This window comes from Oncorhynchus mykiss, chromosome 16 (assembly GCF_013265735.2).
Source record: "Oncorhynchus mykiss isolate Arlee chromosome 16, USDA_OmykA_1.1, whole genome shotgun sequence".
Classification (NCBI taxonomy): domain Eukaryota; kingdom Metazoa; phylum Chordata; class Actinopteri; order Salmoniformes; family Salmonidae; genus Oncorhynchus; species Oncorhynchus mykiss.
This window is the reverse complement of record NC_048580.1, coordinates 72544548-72570500: the sequence shown is the minus strand read 5'-3', so window position 1 is coordinate 72570500 and position 25953 is coordinate 72544548. Positions and strand designations below refer to the sequence as shown.

Genomic DNA, 25953 nt, shown 5'->3' with positions numbered 1-25953 from the left:
GTATTACGGTACAGAGTCATTGTGGAGACTATATACAGGGTATTACGGTACAGAGTCAATGTGGAGACTATATACAGGGTATTACGGTACAGAGTCAATGTGGAGGCTATATACAGGGGGTAGAGTACAGAGTCAATGTGGAGACTATATACGGGGTATTACGGTACAGAGTCAATGTGGAGGCTATATACAGGGTATTACGGTACAGAGTCAATGTGGAGGCTATATACAGGGTATTACGGTACAGAGTCAATGTGGAGGCTATATACAGGGTATTACGGTACAGAGTCAATGTGGAGGCTATATACAGGGTATTACGGTACAGAGTCAATGTGGAGGCTATATACAGGGTATTACGGTACAGAGTCAATGTGGAGGCTATATACAGGGTATTACGGTACAGAGTCAATGTGGAGGCTATATACAGGGTATTACGGTACAGAGTCAATGTGGAGGCTATATACAGGGTATTACGGTACAGAGTCAATGTGGAGGCTATATACAGGGTATTACGGTACAGAGTCAATGTGGAGGCTATATACAGGGTATTACGGTACAGAGTCAATGTGGAGGCTATATACAGGGTATTACGTTACAGAGTCAATGTGGAGGCTATATACAGGGTATTACGGTACAGAGTCAATGTGGAGGCTATATACAGGGTATTACGGTACAGAGTCAATGTGGAGGCTATATACAGGGTATTACGGTACAGAGTCAATGTGGAGGCTATATACAGGGTATTACGGTACAGAGTCAATGTGGAGGCTATATACAGGGTATTACGGTACAGAGTCAATGTGGAGGCTATATACAGGGTATTACGGTACAGAGTCAATGTGGAGGCTATATACAGGGTATTACGGTACAGAGTCAATGTGGAGGCTATATACAGGGTATTACGGTACAGAGTCAATGTGGAGGCTATATACAGGGTATTACGGTACAGAGTCAATGTGGAGGCTATATACAGGGTATTACGGTACAGAGTCAATGTGGAGACTATATACAGGGTATTACGGTACAGAGTCAATGTGGAGACTATATACAGGGTATTACGGTACAGAGTCAATGTGGAGACTATATACAGGGTATTACGGTACAGAGTCAATGTGGAGGCTATATACAGGGTATTACGGTACAGAGTCATTGTGGAGACTATATACAGGGTATTACGGTACAGAGTCAATGTGGAGACTATATACAGGGTATTACGGTACAGAGTCAATGTGGAGGCTATATACAGGGGGTAGAGTACAGAGTCAATGTGGAGACTATATACGGGGTATTACGGTACAGAGTCAATGTGGAGGCTATATACAGGGGGTACCGGTACAGAGTCAATGTGGAGGCTATATACAGGGGGTACCGGTACAGAGTCAATGTGGAGGCTATATACAGGGGGTAGAGTACAGAGTCAATGTGGAGACTATATACAGGGTATTACGGTACAGAGTCAATGTGGAGGCTATATACAGGGGGTACCGGTACAGAGTCAATGTGGAGGCTATATACAGGGGTTACCAGTACAGAGTCAATGTGGAGGCTATATACAGGGTGTTACGGTACAGAGTCAATGTGGAGGCTATATACAGGGTATTACGGTACAGAGTCAATGTGGAGGCTATATACAGGGTATTACGGTACAGAGTCAATGTGGAGGCTATATACAGGGTATTACGGTACAGAGTCAATGTGGAGGCTATATACAGGGTATTACGGTACAGAGTCAATGTGGAGGCTATATACAGGGTATTACGGTACAGAGTCAATGTGGAGGCTATATACAGGGTATTACGGTACAGAGTCAATGTGGAGGCTATATACAGGGTATTACGGTACAGAGTCAATGTGGAGGCTATATACAGGGTATTACGTTACAGAGTCAATGTGGAGGCTATATACAGGGTATTACGGTACAGAGTCAATGTGGAGGCTATATACAGGGTATTACGGTACAGAGTCAATGTGGAGGCTATATACAGGGTATTACGGTACAGAGTCAATGTGGAGGCTATATATAGGGTATTACGGTACAGAGTCAATGTGGAGGCTATATACAGGGTATTACGGTACAGAGTCAATGTGGAGGCTATATACAGGGTATTACGGTACAGAGTCAATGTGGAGGCTATATACAGGGTATTACGGTACAGAGTCAATGTGGAGGCTATATACAGGGTATTACGGTACAGAGTCAATGTGGAGGCTATATACAGGGTATTACGGTACAGAGTCAATGTGGAGACTATATACAGGGTATTACGGTACAGAGTCAATGTGGAGACTATATACAGGGTATTACGGTACAGAGTCAATGTGGAGGCTATATACAGGGTATTACGGTACAGAGTCAATGTGGAGACTATATACAGGGTATTACGGTACAGAGTCAATGTGGAGACTATATACAGGGTATTACGGTACAGAGTCAATGTGGAGGCTATATACAGGGGGTAGAGTACAGAGTCAATGTGGAGACTATATACGGGGTATTACGGTACAGAGTCAATGTGGAGGCTATATACAGGGGGTACCGGTACAGAGTCAATGTGGAGGCTATATACAGGGGGTACCGGTACAGAGTCAATGTGGAGGCTATATACAGGGGGTAGAGTACAGAGTCAATGTGGAGACTATATACAGGGTATTACGGTACAGAGTCAATGTGGAGGCTATATACAGGGGTTACCAGTACAATGTGGAGGCTATATACAGGGTATTACGGTACAGAGTCAATGTGGAGGCTATATACAGGGTATTACGGTACAGAGTCAATGTGGAGGCTATATACAGGGTATTACGGTACAGAGTCAATGTGGAGACTATATACAGGGTATTACGGTACAGAGTCAATGTGGAGACTATATACAGGGTATTACGGTACAGAGTCAATGTGGAGACTATATACAGGGTATTACGGTACAGAGTCAATGTGGAGGCTATATACAGGGTATTACGGTACAGAGTCATTGTGGAGACTATATACAGGGTATTACGGTACAGAGTCAATGTGGAGACTATATACAGGGTATTACGGTACAGAGTCAATGTGGAGGCTATATACAGGGTATTACGGTACAGAGTCAATGTGGAGACTATATACAGGGTATTACGGTACAGAGTCAATGTGGAGACTATATACAGGGTATTACGGTACAGAGTCAATGTGGAGGCTATATACAGGGTATTACGGTACAGAGTCAATGTGGAGACTATATACAGGGTATTACGGTACAGAGTCAATGTGGAGACTATATACAGGGTATTACGGTACAGAGTCAATGTGGAGGCTATATACAGGGGGTAGAGTACAGAGTCAATGTGGAGACTATATACGGGGTATTACGGTACAGAGTCAATGTGGAGGCTATATACAGGGGGTACCGGTACAGAGTCAATGTGGAGGCTATATACAGGGGGTACCGGTACAGAGTCAATGTGGAGGCTATATACAGGGGGTAGAGTACAGAGTCAATGTGGAGACTATATACAGGGTATTACGGTACAGAGTCAATGTGGAGGCTATATACAGGGGTTACCAGTACAATGTGGAGGCTATATACAGGGTATTACGGTACAGAGTCAATGTGGAGGCTATATACAGGGTATTACGGTACAGAGTCAATGTGGAGGCTATATACAGGGTATTACGGTACAGAGTCAATGTGGAGACTATATACAGGGTATTACGGTACAGAGTCAATGTGGAGACTATATACAGGGTATTACGGTACAGAGTCAATGTGGAGACTATATACAGGGTATTACGGTACAGAGTCAATGTGGAGGCTATATACAGGGTATTACGGTACAGAGTCATTGTGGAGACTATATACAGGGTATTACGGTACAGAGTCAATGTGGAGACTATATACAGGGTATTACGGTACAGAGTCAATGTGGAGGCTATATACAGGGGGTAGAGTACAGAGTCAATGTGGAGACTATATACGGGGTATTACGGTACAGAGTCAATGTGGAGGCTATATACAGGGTATTACGGTACAGAGTCAATGTGGAGGCTATATACAGGGTATTACGGTACAGAGTCAATGTGGAGGCTATATACAGGGTATTACGGTACAGAGTCAATGTGGAGGCTATATACAGGGTATTACGGTACAGAGTCAATGTGGAGGCTATATACAGGGTATTACGGTACAGAGTCAATGTGGAGGCTATATACAGGGTATTACGGTACAGAGTCAATGTGGAGGCTATATACAGGGTATTACGGTACAGAGTCAATGTGGAGGCTATATACAGGGTATTACGGTACAGAGTCAATGTGGAGGCTATATACAGGGTATTACGGTACAGAGTCAATGTGGAGGCTATATACAGGGTATTACGGTACAGAGTCAATGTGGAGGCTATATACAGGGTATTACGTTACAGAGTCAATGTGGAGGCTATATACAGGGTATTACGGTACAGAGTCAATGTGGAGGCTATATACAGGGTATTACGGTACAGAGTCAATGTGGAGGCTATATACAGGGTATTACGGTACAGAGTCAATGTGGAGGCTATATACAGGGTATTACGGTACAGAGTCAATGTGGAGGCTATATACAGGGTATTACGGTACAGAGTCAATGTGGAGGCTATATACAGGGTATTACGGTACAGAGTCAATGTGGAGGCTATATACAGGGTATTACGGTACAGAGTCAATGTGGAGGCTATATACAGGGTATTACGGTACAGAGTCAATGTGGAGGCTATATACAGGGTATTACGGTACAGAGTCAATGTGGAGGCTATATACAGGGTATTACGGTACAGAGTCAATGTGGAGACTATATACAGGGTATTACGGTACAGAGTCAATGTGGAGACTATATACAGGGTATTACGGTACAGAGTCAATGTGGAGACTATATACAGGGTATTACGGTACAGAGTCAATGTGGAGGCTATATACAGGGTATTACGGTACAGAGTCATTGTGGAGACTATATACAGGGTATTACGGTACAGAGTCAATGTGGAGACTATATACAGGGTATTACGGTACAGAGTCAATGTGGAGGCTATATACAGGGGGTAGAGTACAGAGTCAATGTGGAGACTATATACGGGGTATTACGGTACAGAGTCAATGTGGAGGCTATATACAGGGGGTACCGGTACAGAGTCAATGTGGAGGCTATATACAGGGGGTACCGGTACAGAGTCAATGTGGAGGCTATATACAGGGGGTAGAGTACAGAGTCAATGTGGAGACTATATACAGGGTATTACGGTACAGAGTCAATGTGGAGGCTATATACAGGGGGTACCGGTACAGAGTCAATGTGGAGGCTATATACAGGGGTTACCAGTACAGAGTCAATGTGGAGGCTATATACAGGGTGTTACGGTACAGAGTCAATGTGGAGGCTATATACAGGGTATTACGGTACAGAGTCAATGTGGAGGCTATATACAGGGTATTACGGTACAGAGTCAATGTGGAGGCTATATACAGGGTATTACGGTACAGAGTCAATGTGGAGGCTATATACAGGGTATTACGGTACAGAGTCAATGTGGAGGCTATATACAGGGTATTACGGTACAGAGTCAATGTGGAGGCTATATACAGGGTATTACGGTACAGAGTCAATGTGGAGGCTATATACAGGGTATTACGGTACAGAGTCAATGTGGAGGCTATATACAGGGTATTACGGTACAGAGTCAATGTGGAGGCTATATACAGGGTATTACGTTACAGAGTCAATGTGGAGGCTATATACAGGGTATTACGGTACAGAGTCAATGTGGAGGCTATATACAGGGTATTACGGTACAGAGTCAATGTGGAGGCTATATACAGGGTATTACGGTACAGAGTCAATGTGGAGGCTATATATAGGTTATTACGGTACAGAGTCAATGTGGAGGCTATATACAGGGTATTACGGTACAGAGTCAATGTGGAGGCTATATACAGGGTATTACGGTACAGAGTCAATGTGGAGGCTATATACAGGGTATTACGGTACAGAGTCAATGTGGAGGCTATATACAGGGTATTACGGTACAGAGTCAATGTGGAGGCTATATACAGGGTATTACGGTACAGAGTCAATGTGGAGACTATATACAGGGTATTACGGTACAGAGTCAATGTGGAGACTATATACAGGGTATTACGGTACAGAGTCAATGTGGAGGCTATATACAGGGTATTACGGTACAGAGTCAATGTGGAGACTATATACAGGGTATTACGGTACAGAGTCAATGTGGAGACTATATACAGGGTATTACGGTACAGAGTCAATGTGGAGGCTATATACAGGGGGTAGAGTACAGAGTCAATGTGGAGACTATATACGGGGTATTACGGTACAGAGTCAATGTGGAGGCTATATACAGGGGGTACCGGTACAGAGTCAATGTGGAGGCTATATACAGGGGGTACCGGTACAGAGTCAATGTGGAGGCTATATACAGGGGGTAGAGTACAGAGTCAATGTGGAGACTATATACAGGGTATTACGGTACAGAGTCAATGTGGAGGCTATATACAGGGGGTACCGGTACAGAGTCAATGTGGAGGCTATATACAGGGGTTACCAGTACAGAGTCAATGTAGAGGCTATATACAGGGTGTTACGGTACAGAGTCAATGTGGAGACTATATACAGGGTATTACGGTACAGAGTCAATGTGGAGGCTATATACAGGGTATTACGGTACAGAGTCAATGTGGAGGCTATATACAGGGTATTACGGTACAGAGTCAATGTGGAGGCTATATACAGGGTATTACGGTACAGAGTCAATGTGGAGGCTATATACAGGGTATTACGGTACAGAGTCAATGTGGAGGCTATATACAGGGTATTACGTTACAGAGTCAATGTGGAGGCTATATACAGGGTATTACGGTACAGAGTCAATGTGGAGGCTATATACAGGGTATTACGGTACAGAGTCAATGTGGAGGCTATATACAGGGTATTACGGTACAGAGTCAATGTGGAGGCTATATACAGGGTATTACGGTACAGAGTCAATGTGGAGGCTATATACAGGGTATTACGGTACAGAGTCAATGTGGAGGCTATATACAGGGTATTACGGTACAGAGTCAATGTGGAGGCTATATACAGGGTATTACGGTACAGAGTCAATGTGGAGGCTATATACAGGGTATTACGGTACAGAGTCAATGTGGAGGCTATATACAGGGTATTACGGTACAGAGTCAATGTGGAGGCTATATACAGGGTATTACGGTACAGAGTCAATGTGGAGGCTATATACAGGGTATTACGGTACAGAGTCAATGTGGAGGCTATATACAGGGTATTACGGTACAGAGTCAATGTGGAGGCTATATACAGGGTATTACGGTACAGAGTCAATGTGGAGGCTATATACAGGGTATTACGGTACAGAGTCAATGTGGAGGCTATATACAGGGTATTACGGTACAGAGTCAATGTGGAGACTATATACAGGGTATTACGGTACAGAGTCAATGTGGAGACTATATACAGGGTATTACGGTACAGAGTCAATGTGGAGGCTATATACAGGGTATTACGGTACAGAGTCAATGTGGAGACTATATACAGGGTATTACGGTACAGAGTCAATGTGGAGACTATATACAGGGTATTACGGTACAGAGTCAATGTGGAGGCTATATACAGGGGGTAGAGTACAGAGTCAATGTGGAGACTATATACAGGGTATTACGGTACAGAGTCAATGTGGAGGCTATATACAGGGGGTACCGGTACAGAGTCAATGTGGAGGCTATATACAGGGGGTACCGTTACAGAGTCAATGTGGAGGCTATATACAGGGGGTAGAGTACAGAGTCAATGTGGAGACTATATACAGGGTATTACGGTACAGAGTCAATGTGGAGGCTATATACAGGGTATTACGGTACAGAGTCAATGTGGAGACTATATACAGGGTATTACGGTACAGAGTCAATGTGGAGACTATATACAGGGTATTACGGTACAGAGTCAATGTGGAGGCTATATACAGGGTATTACGGTACAGAGTCAATGTGGAGACTATATACAGGGTATTACGGTACAGAGTCAATGTGGAGACTATATACAGGGTATTACGGTACAGAGTCAATGTGGAGGCTATATACAGGGGGTAGAGTACAGAGTCAATGTGGAGACTATATACAGGGTATTACGGTACAGAGTCAATGTGGAGGCTATATACAGGGGGTACCGGTACAGAGTCAATGTGGAGGCTATATACAGGGGGTACCGGTACAGAGTCAATGTGGAGGCTATATACAGGGGGTAGAGTACAGAGTCAATGTGGAGACTATATACAGGGTATTACGGTACAGAGTCAATGTGGAGGCTATATACAGGGGGTAGAGTACAGAGTCAATGTGGAGACTATATACAGGGTATTACGGTACAGAGTCAATGTGGAGGGTATATACAGGGGGTACCGGTACAGAGTCAATGTGGAGGCTATATACAGGGGTTACCAGTACAGAGTCAATGTGGAGGCTATATACAGGGTGTTACGGTACAGAGTCAATGTGGAGGCTATATACAGGGTATTACGGTACAGAGTCAATGTGGAGGCTATATACAGGGTATTACGGTACAGAGTCAATGTGGAGGCTATATACAGGGTATTACGGTACAGAGTCAATGTGGAGGCTATATACAGGGTATTACGGTACAGAGTCAATGTGGAGGCTATATACAGGGTATTACGGTACAGAGTCAATGTGGAGGCTATATACAGGGTATTACGGTACAGAGTCAATGTGGAGGCTATATACAGGGTATTACGGTACAGAGTCAATGTGGAGGCTATATACAGGTTATTACGGTACAGAGTCAATGTGGAGGCTATATACAGGGTATTACGGTACAGAGTCAATGTGGAGGCTATATACAGGGTATTACGGTACAGAGTCAATGTGGAGACTATATACAGGGTATTACGGTACAGAGTCAATGTGGAGACTATATACAGGGTATTACGGTACAGAGTCAATGTGGAGACTATATACAGGGTATTACGGTACAGAGTCAATGTGGAGGCTATATACAGGGTATTACGGTACAGAGTCATTGTGGAGACTATATACAGGGTATTACGGTACAGAGTCAATGTGGAGACTATATACGGGGTATTACGGTACAGAGTCAATGTGGAGGCTATATACAGGGGGTACCGGTACAGAGTCAATGTGGAGGCTATATACAGGGGGTACCGGTACAGAGTCAATGTGGAGGCTATATACAGGGGGTAGAGTACAGAGTCAATGTGGAGACTATATACAGGGTATTACGGTACAGAGTCAATGTGGAGGCTATATACAGGGGGTACCGGTACAGAGTCAATGTGGAGGCTATATACAGGGGTTACCAGTACAGAGTCAATGTGGAGGCTATATACAGGGTGTTACGGTACAGAGTCAATGTGGAGGCTATATACAGGGTATTACGGTACAGAGTCAATGTGGAGGCTATATACAGGGTATTACGGTACAGAGTCAATGTGGAGGCTATATACAGGGTATTACGGTACAGAGTCAATGTGGAGGCTATATACAGGGTATTACGGTACAGAGTCAATGTGGAGGCTATATACAGGGTATTACGGTACAGAGTCAATGTGGAGGCTATATACAGGGTATTACGTTACAGAGTCAATGTGGAGGCTATATACAGGGTATTACGGTACAGAGTCAATGTGGAGGCTATATACAGGGTATTACGGTACAGAGTCAATGTGGAGGCTATATACAGGGTATTACGGTACAGAGTCAATGTGGAGGCTATATATAGGTTATTACGGTACAGAGTCAATGTGGAGGCTATATACAGGGTATTACGGTACAGAGTCAATGTGGAGGCTATATACAGGGTATTACGGTACAGAGTCAATGTGGAGGCTATATACAGGGTATTACGGTACAGAGTCAATGTGGAGGCTATATACAGGGTATTACGGTACAGAGTCAATGTGGAGGCTATATACAGGGTATTACGGTACAGAGTCAATGTGGAGACTATATACAGGGTATTACGGTACAGAGTCAATGTGGAGACTATATACAGGGTATTACGGTACAGAGTCAATGTGGAGGCTATATACAGGGTATTACGGTACAGAGTCAATGTGGAGACTATATACAGGGTATTACGGTACAGAGTCAATGTGGAGACTATATACAGGGTATTACGGTACAGAGTCAATGTGGAGGCTATATACAGGGTATTACGGTACAGAGTCAATGTGGAGGCTATATACAGGGTATTACGGTACAGAGTCAATGTGGAGGCTATATACAGGGTATTACGGTACAGAGTCAATGTGGAGGCTATATACAGGGTATTACGGTACAGAGTCAATGTGGAGGCTATATACAGGGTATTACGGTACAGAGTCAATGTGGAGGCTATATACAGGGTATTACGGTACAGAGTCAATGTGGAGGCTATATACAGGGTATTACGTTACAGAGTCAATGTGGAGGCTATATACAGGGTATTACGGTACAGAGTCAATGTGGAGGCTATATACAGGGTATTACGGTACAGAGTCAATGTGGAGGCTATATACAGGGTATTACGGTACAGAGTCAATGTGGAGGCTATATATAGGTTATTACGGTACAGAGTCAATGTGGAGGCTATATACAGGGTATTACGGTACAGAGTCAATGTGGAGGCTATATACAGGGTATTACGGTACAGAGTCAATGTGGAGGCTATATACAGGGTATTACGGTACAGAGTCAATGTGGAGGCTATATACAGGGTATTACGGTACAGAGTCAATGTGGAGGCTATATACAGGGTATTACGGTACAGAGTCAATGTGGAGACTATATACAGGGTATTACGGTACAGAGTCAATGTGGAGACTATATACAGGGTATTACGGTACAGAGTCAATGTGGAGGCTATATACAGGGTATTACGGTACAGAGTCAATGTGGAGACTATATACAGGGTATTACGGTACAGAGTCAATGTGGAGGCTATATACAGGGGGTAGAGTACAGAGTCAATGTGGAGACTATATACGGGGTATTACGGTACAGAGTCAATGTGGAGGCTATATACAGGGGGTACCGGTACAGAGTCAATGTGGAGGCTATATACAGGGGGTACCGGTACAGAGTCAATGTGGAGGCTATATACAGGGGGTAGAGTACAGAGTCAATGTGGAGACTATATACAGGGTATTACGGTACAGAGTCAATGTGGAGGCTATATACAGGGGGTACCGGTACAGAGTCAATGTGGAGGCTATATACAGGGGTTACCAGTACAGAGTCAATGTGGAGGCTATATACAGGGTGTTACGGTACAGAGTCAATGTGGAGACTATATACAGGGTATTACGGTACAGAGTCAATGTGGAGGCTATATACAGGGTATTACGGTACAGAGTCAATGTGGAGGCTATATACAGGGTATTACGGTACAGAGTCAATGTGGAGGCTATATACAGGGTATTACGGTACAGAGTCAATGTGGAGGCTATATACAGGGTATTACGGTACAGAGTCAATGTGGAGGCTATATACAGGGTATTACGTTACAGAGTCAATGTGGAGGCTATATACAGGGTATTACGGTACAGAGTCAATGTGGAGGCTATATACAGGGTATTACGGTACAGAGTCAATGTGGAGGCTATATACAGGGTATTACGGTACAGAGTCAATGTGGAGGCTATATACAGGGTATTACGGTACAGAGTCAATGTGGAGGCTATATACAGGGTATTACGGTACAGAGTCAATGTGGAGGCTATATACAGGGTATTACGGTACAGAGTCAATGTGGAGGCTATATACAGGGTATTACGGTACAGAGTCAATGTGGAGGCTATATACAGGGTATTACGGTACAGAGTCAATGTGGAGGCTATATACAGGGTATTACGGTACAGAGTCAATGTGGAGGCTATATACAGGGTATTACGGTACAGAGTCAATGTGGAGGCTATATACAGGGTATTACGGTACAGAGTCAATGTGGAGGCTATATACAGGGTATTACGGTACAGAGTCAATGTGGAGGCTATATACAGGGTATTACGGTACAGAGTCAATGTGGAGGCTATATACAGGGTATTACGGTACAGAGTCAATGTGGAGGCTATATACAGGGTATTACGGTACAGAGTCAATGTGGAGACTATATACAGGGTATTACGGTACAGAGTCAATGTGGAGACTATATACAGGGTATTACGGTACAGAGTCAATGTGGAGGCTATATACAGGGTATTACGGTACAGAGTCAATGTGGAGACTATATACAGGGTATTACGGTACAGAGTCAATGTGGAGACTATATACAGGGTATTACGGTACAGAGTCAATGTGGAGGCTATATACAGGGGGTAGAGTACAGAGTCAATGTGGAGACTATATACAGGGTATTACGGTACAGAGTCAATGTGGAGGCTATATACAGGGGGTACCGGTACAGAGTCAATGTGGAGGCTATATACAGGGGGTACCGTTACAGAGTCAATGTGGAGGCTATATACAGGGGGTAGAGTACAGAGTCAATGTGGAGACTATATACAGGGTATTACGGTACAGAGTCAATGTGGAGGCTATATACAGGGTATTACGGTACAGAGTCAATGTGGAGACTATATACAGGGTATTACGGTACAGAGTCAATGTGGAGACTATATACAGGGTATTACGGTACAGAGTCAATGTGGAGGCTATATACAGGGTATTACGGTACAGAGTCAATGTGGAGACTATATACAGGGTATTACGGTACAGAGTCAATGTGGAGACTATATACAGGGTATTACGGTACAGAGTCAATGTGGAGGCTATATACAGGGGGTAGAGTACAGAGTCAATGTGGAGACTATATACAGGGTATTACGGTACAGAGTCAATGTGGAGGCTATATACAGGGGGTACCGGTACAGAGTCAATGTGGAGGCTATATACAGGGGGTACCGGTACAGAGTCAATGTGGAGGCTATATACAGGGGGTAGAGTACAGAGTCAATGTGGAGACTATATACAGGGTATTACGGTACAGAGTCAATGTGGAGGCTATATACAGGGGGTAGAGTACAGAGTCAATGTGGAGACTATATACAGGGTATTACGGTACAGAGTCAATGTGGAGGCTATATACAGGGGGTACCGGTACAGAGTCAATGTGGAGGCTATATACAGGGGTTACCAGTACAGAGTCAATGTGGAGGCTATATACAGGGTGTTACGGTACAGAGTCAATGTGGAGGCTATATACAGGGTATTACGGTACAGAGTCAATGTGGAGGCTATATACAGGGTATTACGGTACAGAGTCAATGTGGAGGCTATATACAGGGTATTACGGTACAGAGTCAATGTGGAGGCTATATACAGGGTATTACGGTACAGAGTCAATGTGGAGGCTATATACAGGGTATTACGGTACAGAGTCAATGTGGAGGCTATATACAGGGTATTACGGTACAGAGTCAATGTGGAGGCTATATACAGGGTATTACGGTACAGAGTCAATGTGGAGGCTATATACAGGGTATTACGGTACAGAGTCAATGTGGAGGCTATATACAGGGTATTACGTTACAGAGTCAATGTGGAGGCTATATACAGGGTATTACGGTACAGAGTCAATGTGGAGGCTATATACAGGGTATTACGGTACAGAGTCAATGTGGAGGCTATATACAGGGTATTACGGTACAGAGTCAATGTGGAGGCTATATATAGGTTATTACGGTACAGAGTCAATGTGGAGGCTATATACAGGGTATTACGGTACAGAGTCAATGTGGAGGCTATATACAGGGTATTACGGTACAGAGTCAATGTGGAGGCTATATACAGGGTATTACGGTACAGAGTCAATGTGGAGGCTATATACAGGGTATTACGGTACAGAGTCAATGTGGAGGCTATATACAGGGTATTACGGTACAGAGTCAATGTGGAGACTATATACAGGGTATTACGGTACAGAGTCAATGTGGAGACTATATACAGGGTATTACGGTACAGAGTCAATGTGGAGGCTATATACAGGGTATTACGGTACAGAGTCAATGTGGAGACTATATACAGGGTATTACGGTACAGAGTCAATGTGGAGACTATATACAGGGTATTACGGTACAGAGTCAATGTGGAGGCTATATACAGGGGGTAGAGTACAGAGTCAATGTGGAGACTATATACGGGGTATTACGGTACAGAGTCAATGTGGAGGCTATATACAGGGGGTACCGGTACAGAGTCAATGTGGAGGCTATATACAGGGGGTACCGGTACAGAGTCAATGTGGAGGCTATATACAGGGGGTAGAGTACAGAGTCAATGTGGAGACTATATACAGGGTATTACGGTACAGAGTCAATGTGGAGGCTATATACAGGGGGTACCGGTACAGAGTCAATGTGGAGGCTATATACAGGGGTTACCAGTACAGAGTCAATGTGGAGGCTATATACAGGGTGTTACGGTACAGAGTCAATGTGGAGACTATATACAGGGTATTACGGTACAGAGTCAATGTGGAGGCTATATACAGGGTATTACGGTACAGAGTCAATGTGGAGGCTATATACAGGGTATTACGGTACAGAGTCAATGTGGAGGCTATATACAGGGTATTACGGTACAGAGTCAATGTGGAGGCTATATACAGGGTATTACGGTACAGAGTCAATGTGGAGGCTATATACAGGGTATTACGTTACAGAGTCAATGTGGAGGCTATATACAGGGTATTACGGTACAGAGTCAATGTGGAGGCTATATACAGGGTATTACGGTACAGAGTCAATGTGGAGGCTATATACAGGGTATTACGGTATAGAGTCAATGTGGAGGCTATATACAGGGTATTACGGTACAGAGTCAATGTGGAGGCTATATACAGGGTATTACGGTACAGAGTCAATGTGGAGGCTATATACAGGGTATTACGGTACAGAGTCAATGTGGAGGCTATATACAGGGTATTACGGTACAGAGTCAATGTGGAGGCTATATACAGGGTATTACGGTACAGAGTCAATGTGGAGGCTATATACAGGGTATTACGGTACAGAGTCAATGTGGAGGCTATATACAGGGTATTACGGTACAGAGTCAATGTGGAGGCTATATACAGGGTATTACGGTACAGAGTCAATGTGGAGGCTATATACAGGGTATTACGGTACAGAGTCAATGTGGAGGCTATATACAGGGTATTACGGTACAGAGTCAATGTGGAGGCTATATACAGGGTATTACGGTACAGAGTCAATGTGGAGGCTATATACAGGGTATTACGGTACAGAGTCAATGTGGAGACTATATACAGGGTATTACGGTACAGAGTCAATGTGGAGACTATATACAGGGTATTACGGTACAGAGTCAATGTGGAGGCTATATACAGGGTATTACGGTACACAGTCAATGTGGAGACTATATACAGGGTATTACGGTACAGAGTCAATGTGGAGACTATATACAGGGTATTACGGTACAGAGTCAATGTGGAGGCTATATACAGGGGGTAGAGTACAGAGTCAATGTGGAGACTATATACAGGGTATTACGGTACAGAGTCAATGTGGAGGCTATATACAGGGGGTACCGGTACAGAGTCAATGTGGAGGCTATATACAGGGGGTACCGGTACAGAGTCAATGTGGAGGCTATATACAGGGGGTAGAGTACAGAGTCAATGTGGAGACTATATACAGGGTATTACGGTACAGAGTCAATGTGGAGGCTATATACAGGGGGTACCGGTACAGAGTCAATGTGGAGACTATATACAGGGTATTACGGTACAGAGTCAATGTGGAGGCTATATACAGGGTATTACGGTACAGAGTCAATGTGGAGGCTACATACAGGGGGTACCGGTACAGAGTCAATGTGGAGGCTATATACAGGGGTTACCAGTACAGAGTCAATGTGGAGGCTATATACAGGGTATTACGGTACAGAGTCAATGTGGAGGCTACATACAGGGGGTACCGGTACAGAGTCAATGTGGAGGCTATATACAGGGGGTACAGAGTCAATGTGGAGGCTATATACAGGGTATTACGGTACCGAGTCAACGTGGAGGCTATATACAGGGGGTACCGGTACCGAGTCAATGTGGAGGCTATATACAGGGTATTACGGTACAGAGTCAATGTCGAGCCTGTATTACGGTACTTGGAGGCTATATTCAGGATGTACAGGTACAGAGTCACTTTTTTGTGGTATCCAATTGTTGTAGTAGCTACTATCTTGTCTCATTGCTACAGGCTCGGGAGAGACGAAGGTTGAATGTCATGCGTCCTCCAATACACAACCCAACCAGCCATACTGCTTCTTAACACAGCGCTCATCCAACCCGGAGGCCAGCCGCACCAATGTGTCGGAGGCTACACCGTGCACCTGGCAACCTTGGCTAGCGCGCAATGCGCCCGGCGCGCAATGACTCTGTACCGTAACACCCTGTATATAGCCTCCACATTGACGCTGTACATCCTGTTCCTTTTGCGCGATGAGACAAGGAGATCCCTCCCTAACCCGGACAACGCTAGGCCAATTGTGCGTCGCCCCACGGACCTCCCGGTCGCGGTTACGACAGAGCCTGGGCGCAAACCCAGGGACTCTGATGGCACAGCTGGCGCTGCAGTACAGCGCCCTTAACCACTGCGCCACCCGGGAGGCCAATGAATAGTATTCTCACATAGGTGTTCCTTTTGTCCAGGTGTGAAAGGGCAGTGTGGAGTGCAATAGAGATTGCATCATCTGTGAATCTGTTGGTGCGGTATGCAAATTGGAGTGGGTCTAGGGTTTCTGGGATAATGGTGTTGATGTGAGCCATGACCAGCCTTTCGAAGCATTTCATGGCTACAGACGTGAGTGCTACGGGTCGGTAGTCATATAGGCAGGTTATCTTAGTGTTCTTAGGCACAGGAACTATGGTGGTCTGCTTGAAACATGTTGCGATTACAGACTCAGGCAGGGAGGTTGAAAATGTCAGTGAAGACACTTGCCAGTTGGTCAGCGCATGCTCGCAGTACACGTCCTGGTAATCTGTTTGGCCCTGCGGCCTTGTGAATGCTGACCTGTTTAGAGGTCTTACTCACATCGGCTGCGGAGAGCGTGATCACACAGTCGTCCGGAACAGCTGATGCTCTCATGCATGTTTCAGTGTTACTTGCCTCGAAGCGAGCATAGAAGTTATTTAGCTTGTCTGGTAGGCTCGCGTCACTGGGCAGCTCTCGGCTGTGCTTCCCTTTGTAGTCTGTAGTAGTTTGCAAGCCCTGCCACATCCAACGAGCATCGCAGCCGGTATAGTACGATTCAATCTTAGTCCTCTGTTGATGCTTTGCCTGTTTGATGGTTCGGCAGAGGGCATAGCGGGATTTCTTTATAATTTTCTGGGTTCTTATATGCTTCCACTCCTTAAAAGCGGCAGCTCTACCCTTTAGCTCGGTGTGAATGTTGCCTGTAATCTATGGCTTCTGGTTGGGATATGTACATACGGTCACTGTGGGGAAGACGTCCTCGATGCACTTATTGATAAAGCCAGTGACTAATGTGGTGTACTCCTCAATGCCATCGGAAGAATCCCGGAACATATTCCAGTCTGTGCTAGCAAAACAGTCCTGTAGTTTAGCATCTGCTTGATCTGACCACTTTTTTATAGACCGAGTCACTGGTACTTCCTGCTTAATTTTTTTGCTGGTAAGCAGGAATCAGGAGGATATAATTATGGTCAGATTTGCCAAATGGAGGGCGAGGGAGAGCTTTGTACGCTTCTCTGTTTGAGGAGTAAAGATTGTCTAGAATTGTTTTCCCTCTGGTTGCACATTTAACATGCTGATAGAAATGAGGTAAAACTGATTTAATTTTCCCTGCATTAAAGACCCCGGCCACTAGGAGTGCTGCCTCTGGATGAGCGTTTTCCTGTTTGCTTATGGCGGTATACAGCTCATTTAGTTTCTGTTTTAGTGCCAGCATCCGTCTGTGGTGGTATGTAGACAGCTATGAACAATTCAGAAGAAAACCATCTAGGTTGATAGTGTTGTCTACAGCTTATTATGAGATGCTCTACCTCAGGCGAGCAAAACCTTGAGACTTCCTTAGATATCGTGCACCAGCTGTTTACACATATGCAAAGGCCCCCGCCCCGTGTCTTACCAGAGTCTGCTGTTCTATCCTGTCGATAGAGTGTATAACCCGCCAGTTGTATGTTCGTAATGTCGTCGTTCATCCAAGACTTGGTGAAACATAAGATATTACCGTTTTAATCTCTCATTCACTGTTTTGCTCTCCCACATCCAAATCCTTAACCTCTCACCTCTATCCCGCTCTCTGTATTTCCCCCCACCCACAGATATGTCAGCCCTGATCTCCCTGAGGAAGAGAGCCCAGGCTGAGAAGCCTCTAGCTGGGGCAAAGATAGTGGGCTGCACCCACATCACAGCTCAGACTGCAGTAGGTTATCTTGCTTTCTCCTCCACCATACACCATCTTAGATCCATAGACCTACAGTATATGAGAAGCCTCTAACTGGGGCAAAGATAGTGGCTTTTTGTTGTTGTTGCTGCCTCCTCCAGTAATACAATCATACTGTCTTTGCCTTTCCTGACTGTCAAATGAATCAGACATTCAGTGATGATGAACAGCTTTGCTTAAAGCACTTTGCTCCAGACATGTCAGATTACAGCTTGATAGATAGATTTTGGTGTTGTTTTTTATGGTTTACATTTACCTCAATGTAAGAGCTTATCGTGTTTGTGTGTTGCCCCCAGGTTCTGATAGAGACCCTGGTAGCTCTTGGAGCTCAGTGTCGTTGGACAGCCTGTAACATCTACTCTACTCAGAACGAGGTGGCGGCTGCCCTGGCAGAGACTGGTGAGATCACACATCACATAGTGAACCCTCTCTCTCTCTCTGTCTTGCTCTCTCTGTCTCTCTCTCTCTTTCTGTCTCTCACACTCTTTTTCTCTCTCTCTCTCTCTGTCTCTGTATCTCTTTCTTTCTCTCTGTCTCTATTTCTCTCTCTGTCTCTATTTTTTTTTCTCTCTCTCTCTCTTTCTTGTTCTTTGCTTTGTTTTTCTGTCTCTCTTTGTCTTTCTGTCTCTTTGTCTTTCTGTCTCTCTTTCTGTCTCTCTTTCTGTCTCTGTGTGTCTCTCTCTCTCTTTCCCCCTACCCCCACCCGCTCTCCCAATCCATTATAATAGTTTCATCCTCATTCTCCCTCTCCTCCAGCCATAATAAATACTAGCCTCTTCTTCCTCTCTCTCTCTCCTCTCCCCTACAGGGGTGCCTGTGTTTGCATGGAAGGGCGAGTCAGAGGATGATTTTTGGTGGTGCATCGACCGCTGTGTCAACAAAGAAGGCTGGCAGGCCAACATGGTACCTAAATACTAAACTATTCAATAATTGATTTTACGTCAGAGCTGGGTCAAATATTTATTGTATGTACGCACTTGAGACGTGCTTGATTTAAGTTACCAGGAACAATTGAACCATTGGAATTGTCGCAATACTGAAAACTCCATACCAGGCAAGCAAAATCATGCACACCTTCGGTATTTCAGATAATGGAAATGCACACACATTCGCCCCCAAGGTCTGCTTGACATTGATCGTGCAGTGATGCCCCACCCCTACTGTGGAAGGTGATTGTTGACTTCACCATTTAATATATATATATTACCATTGTGCTGTCATTGTTAGATTCTGGATGACGGAGGGGATCTGACCCACTGGGTTTACAAGAAGTACCCCAGCGTGTTTAAGAAGGCTCAGGGCATCGTGGAGGAGAGTGTCACTGGAGTCCACAGGTGAGAAAGAGCCTTCCTAAAACATTGGTCACATACATCCACAGGAAAAAAAGAGACATTTTTTATTAAAAATAGTCCAGTTTATTCTCCGTTAGTCTGTGGCTTTATGTCTTTACTTTCTTTATTCTCAGGTTGTACCAGCTGTCCAAAGCAGGCAAGCTGTGTGTCCCGGCCATGAATGTGAACGACTCGGTTACCAAGCAGAAGTTTGATAACCTCTACTGCTGCAGAGAGTCCATCCTGGACGGGTGAGGAGGAGTTGTCATGTAGAATATAGTACAGGAACTACTGCTCCAGAGAGTCCATCCTGGACGGGTGAGGAGGAGTTGTCATGTAGAATATAGTACAGTAACTACTGCTCCAGAGAGTCCATCCTGGACGGGGAGTTGTCATGTAGAATATAGTACAGTAACTACTGCTCCAGAGAGTCCATCCTGGACGGGTGAGGAGGAGTTGTCATGTAGAATATAGTACAGTAACTACTGCTCCAGAGAGTCCATCCTGGACGGGTGAGGAGGAGTTGTCATGTAGAATATAGTACAGGAACTACTACTGCAGAGAGTCCATCCTGGACGGGTGAGGAGGAGTTGTCATGTAGAATATAGTACAGGAACTACTGCTCCAGAGAGTCCATCCTGGACGGGTGAGGAGGAGTTGTCATGTAGAATAGAGTACAGGAACTACTGCTGCAGAGAGTCCATCCTGGATGGGTGAGGAGGAGTTGTCATGTAGAATAGAGTACAGGAACTACTGCTCCAGAGAGTCCATCCTGGACGGGTGAGGAGGAGTTGTCATGTAGAATAGAGTACAGGAACTACTGCTGCAGAGAGTCCATCCTGGACGGGTGAGGAGGAGTTGTCATGTAGAATATAGTACAGGAACTACTACTGCAGAGAGTCCATCCTGGACGGGTGAGGAGGAGTTGTCATGTAGAATATAGTACAGGAACTACTGCTGCAGAGAGTCCATCCTGGACGGGTGAGGAGGAGTTGTCATGTAGAATATAGTACAGGAACTACTACTGCAGAGAGTCCATCCTGGACGGGTGAGGAGGAGTTGTCATGTAGAATATAGTACAGGAACTACTGCTCCAGAGAGTCCATCCTGGACGGGTGAGGAGGAGTTGTCATGTAGAATATAGTACAGGAACTACTGCTCCAGAGAGTCCATCCTGGACGGGTGAGGAGGAGTTGTCATGTAGAATATAGTACAGGAACTACTACTCCAGAGAGTCCATCCTGGACGGGGAGTTGTCATGGCAACATTAACAACTGTTCGTTCTCTACTTAGACATGAAATAATCTTCCTCTATGGAATCACAAATATGTCTCCAAGCAGATCAGAATGTTTTTTTTTTATTTTCATTTTTTAGTTTGTGATAGTTGTCACAAATGTATTTCCCTTCTTGCTGTAGTTTGAAGAGGACCACTGATGTGATGTTTGGAGGGAAACAGGTGGTTGTGTGTGGTTACGGAGAGGTGGGTAAGGGTTGCTGTTCTGCTCTGAAGGCTATGGGAGCCATCGTCTGCATCACGGAGATAGACCCCATCTGTGCCCTCCAGGGCTGGTAAGAAACCTCAGGGTGACATTTTACTCTTCTTAATATATATATATATATATATATATATATGTTTTTTTACAATACAACAGTGGTGGTCATAATGAGCATAATGTCTGTGGATGATTTCTCTCCAACACGATAGCATGGATGGGTTCAGGGTGGTCATAATGAGCCTAATGTCTGTGGATGATTTCTCTCCAACACGATAGCATGGATGGGTTCAGGGTGGTCATAATGAGCATAATGTCTGTGGATGATTTCTCTCCAACACGATAGCATGGATGGGTTCAGGGTGGTCATAATGAGCCTAATGTCTGTGGATGATTTCTCTCCAACACGATAGCATGGATGGGTTCAGGGTGGTCATAATGAGCATAATGTCTGTGGATGATTTCTCTCCAACACGATAGCATGGATGGGTTCAGGGTGGTCATAATGAGCCTAATGTCTGTGGATGATTTCTCTCCAACACGATAGCATGGATGGGTTCAGGGTGGTCATAATGAGCATAATGTCTGTGGATGATTTCTCTCCAACACGATAGCATGGATGGGTTCAGGGTGGTCATAATGAGCATAATGTCTGTGGATGATTTCTCTCCAACACGATAGCATGGATGGGTTCAGGGTGGTCATAATGAGCATAATGTCTGTGGATGATTTCTCTCCAACACGATAGCATGGATGGGTTCAGGGTGGTCATAATGAGCATAACGTTTGTGGATGATTTCTCTCCAACACGATAGCATGGATGGGTTCAGGGTGGTCATAATGAGCATAACGTTTGTGGATGATTTCTCTCCAACACGATAGCATGGATGGGTTCAGGGTGGTCATAATGAGCATAACGTTTGTGGATGATTTCTCTCCAACACGATAGCATGGATGGGTTCAGGGTGGTCATAATGAGCATAATGTCTGTGGATGATTTCTCTCCAACACGATAGCATGGATGGGTTCAGGGTGGTCATAATGAGCATAACGTTTGTGGATGATTTCTCTCCAACACGATAGCATGGATGGGTTCAGGGTGGTCATAATGAGCATAACGTTTGTGGATGATTTCTCTCCAACACGATAGCATGGATGGGTTCAGGGTGGTCATAATGAGCATAACGTTTGTGGATGATTTCTCTCCAACACGATAGCATGGATGGGTTCAGGGTGGTCATAATGAGCATAATGTCTGTGGATGATTTCTCTCCAACACGATAGCATGGATGGGTTCAGGGTGGTCATAATGAGCCTAATGTCTGTGGATGATTTCTCTCCAACACGATAGCATGGATGGGTTCAGGGTGGTCATAATGAGCATAACGTTTGTGGATGATTTCTCTCCAACACGATAGCATGGATGGGTTCAGGGTGGTCATAATGAGCATAACGTTTGTGGATGATTTCTCTCCAACACGATAGCATGGATGGGTTCAGGGTGGTCATAATGAGCCTAATGTCTGTGGATGATTTATCTCCAACACGATAGCATGGATGGGTTCAGGGTGGTCATAATGAGCATAACGTTTGTGGATGATTTCTCTCCAACACGATAGCATGGATGGGTTCAGGGTGGTCAAGCTGAATGAAGTCATTCGTCAGATGGATATTGTGATAACCTGCACAGGTAAACTAGAAACCAATCACATCAATCATTTATATATATATATATATATATATTCTCAATCAATCAAAGCAATAATTTATCTATATTTATATATACATTTTTGATTTGATTGATACATATATATTCATGAAGTCAGTTGTCACAAAATGTCTTTCCAGTAACTCAGCCTAGAGGGGCAAGTGGAAGCACAGTGGTCCCAGAAAGCAGACGGATTCATTCTGTTCCACTCTGATAATCATACAAACATAAAACACCCTGTGTCTTCAAATTGAAATGCCCCAGCAGATGTCCATGTTTATGACTCAGCTTTATCCACCAAACGTCACCTGTTTAAACCACGCAGTATCTTTATCAAACCAGTTGGTGACTCACTTCATAACAGATTGCAGTCATTATTCTCTCTGCCTCTCTCTCTATCTCTCTCACTCTCTCTCTGCCCCTCTCGGTCTCTCTCTGTCTCTATCTCTCTCTCTGTCTCTATCTCTCTGTCTCTATCTCTCTGTCTCTATCTCTCTCTCTAGCTCTCTCTCTGCCTCTCTCTGTCCCTCTCTATGTCTCTCTCTGTCCCTCTCTGTCCCTCTCTGTCCCTCTCTGTCTCTCTCTGTCTCTCTCTCTCTCTCCCTGTCTCTCTCTGTCCCTTTCTCTCTCTCTCTCTCTGTACTACCGATGACTTACCTAACAATGTACATTTCAATCAGAGCTCAGATGAGCAAGGAGTGTTCTGACTACGTTGGTGTCTTGATGTCACTCAGGCAATAAGAACGTGGTGACCAGAGACCAGCTGGATCGGATTAAGAATGGATGTATAGTCTGCAACATGGGACATTCCAATACTGAGATTGATGTGGTGAGTTACTTTTGGTTGGGTGGGTTGGTGTGGGTGGTCTGCTGCTCTGTCACTAACCGCTGTGTCTGGTCTCTCTCCCATCTAGGCCAGCCTGCGGAGCCCGGAGCTCACCTGGGAAAGGGTGCGTTCTCAGGTGGACCATGTGATCTGGCCCGACGGCAAGAGGGTCATTCTGCTGGCTGAGGTACTAGACACACACACACACACACACACACACACACACACACACACACACACACACAGTACCTGGTCGTGTTGGCTGAGGTACAGTACCTGGGTCTGTTGGCCGAGGTACCTGGTCCTGTTGGCTGAGGTACAGTACCTGGGTCTTTTGGCCGAGGTACCTGGGTCTGTTGGCCGAGGTACCTGGGTCTGTTGGCCGAGGTACCTGGGTCTGTTGGCCGAGGTACCTGGGTCTGTTGGCCGAGGTACCTGGGTCTGTTGGCCGAGGTACCTGGGTCTGTTGGCCGAGGTACCTGGGTCTGTTGGCCGAGGTACCTGGGTCTGTTGGCCGAGGTACCTGGGTCTGTTGGCCGAGGTACGGTACCTGGGTCTGTTGGCCGAGGTACGGCACCTGGTCCTGTTGGCCGAGGTACGGCATCTGGTCCTGTTGGCCGAGGTACGGCACCTGGTCCTGTTGGCCGAGGTACGGCACCTGGTCCTGTTGGCCGAGGTACGGCACCTGGTCCTGTTGGCCGAGGTACGGCACCTGGTCCTGTTGGCCGAGGTACGGCACCTGGTCCTGTTGGCCGAGGTACGGCACCTGGTCCTGTTGGCCGAGGTACGGCACCTGGTCCTGTTGGCCGAGGTACGGCACCTGGTCCTGTTGGCCGAGGTACGGCAACTGGTCCTGTTGGCCGAGGTACGGCACCTGGGTCTGTTGGCCGAGGTACGGCACCTGGGTCTGTTGGCCGAGGTACGGTACCTGGGTCTGTTGGCCGAGTAGTATTTCTATCTGTAATAATGCCTTTTGTGGGGAAAAACTCATTCTGATTGGCTGGACCTGGCTCCCAATTGGGTGGGCCTATCTACTCCCAGTCCCACCCATTAATGTGCCCCTGCCCAGTCATGTGAAATCCATTGATTAGGGCCTAATGAATTTATCACAATTGACTGATTTCCTTATATGAACTGTAACTCAGTAATATCTTTGAAAATATTTAATGTTGCGTTTAGAGGTCGACCGATTATGATTTTTCAACGCCGATAACAATTTATTGGAGGACCAAAAAAAGCCGATCCCGATTAATCGGACGATTTTTATATACAGTGGGGCAAAAAAGTATTTAGTCAGCCACCAATTGTGCAAGTTCTCCCACTTAAAAAGATGAGAGAGGCCTGTAATTTTCATCATAGGTACACTTCAACTATGACAGACAAAATGAGAAATCCAGAAAATCACATTGTAGGATTTTTAATGAATTTATTTGCAAATTATGATGGAAAATAAGTATTTGGTCACGTACAAACAAGCAAGATTTCTGGCTCTCACAGACCTGTAGCTTCTTCTTTAAGAGGCTCCTCTGTCTTCCACTCGTTACCTGTATTAATGGCACCAGTATAAAAAACACCTGTCCACAACCTCAAACAGTCACACTCCAAACTCCACTATGGCCAAGACCAAAGAGCTGTCAAAGGACACCAGAAACAAAATTGTAGACCTGCACCAGGCTGGGAAGACTGAATCTGCAATAGGTAAGCAGCTTGGTTTGAAGAAATCAACTGTGGGAGCAATTATTAGGAAATTGAAGACATGCAAGACCACTGATAATCTCCCTCGATCTGGGGCTCCACGCAAGATCTCTCCCCGTGGGGTCAAAATGATCACAAGAACGGTGAGCAAAAATCCCAGAAACACACGGGGGGACCTAGTGAATGACCTGCAGAGAGCTGGGACCAAAGTAACAAAGCCTACCATCAGTAACACACTACGCCGCCTGGGACTCAAATCCTGCAGTGCCAGACGTGTCCCCCTGCTTAAGCCAGTACATGTCCAGGCCCGTCTGAAGTTTGCTAGAGAGCATTTGGATGATCCAGAAGAAGATTGGGAGAATATCATATGGTCAGATGAAACCAAAATATAACTTTTTGGTAAAAACTCAACTCGTCG

At 45.1% G+C, this 25953-nt stretch overlaps 1 protein-coding gene across 3 annotated transcripts in view; it reads left to right on the top strand.

The window, feature by feature from the left end:
• The window catches only part of LOC110492690 (S-adenosylhomocysteine hydrolase-like protein 1), a 70813-nt gene that overhangs the window by 40747 nt on the left and 4113 nt on the right, over positions 1-25953 (top strand). For 2 of the 3 annotated variants that reach the window (XM_036947728.1, XM_036947729.1), the window contains exons 4-12: positions 18360-18460; positions 18778-18880; positions 19290-19384; positions 19709-19815; positions 19947-20063; positions 21230-21382; positions 22926-22996; positions 23749-23843; positions 23929-24027. In XM_036947728.1, coding sequence (XP_036803623.1) covers positions 18360-18460; positions 18778-18880; positions 19290-19384; positions 19709-19815; positions 19947-20063; positions 21230-21382; positions 22926-22996; positions 23749-23843; positions 23929-24027 — 941 coding nt within the window. Of the gene's footprint in view, positions 1-18359; positions 18461-18777; positions 18881-19289; positions 19385-19708; positions 19816-19946; positions 20064-20176; positions 20198-21229; positions 21383-22925; positions 22997-23748; positions 23844-23928; positions 24028-25953 lie in introns of all 3 variants that reach the window. The other variant, XM_036947730.1, reaches the window with a different exon arrangement.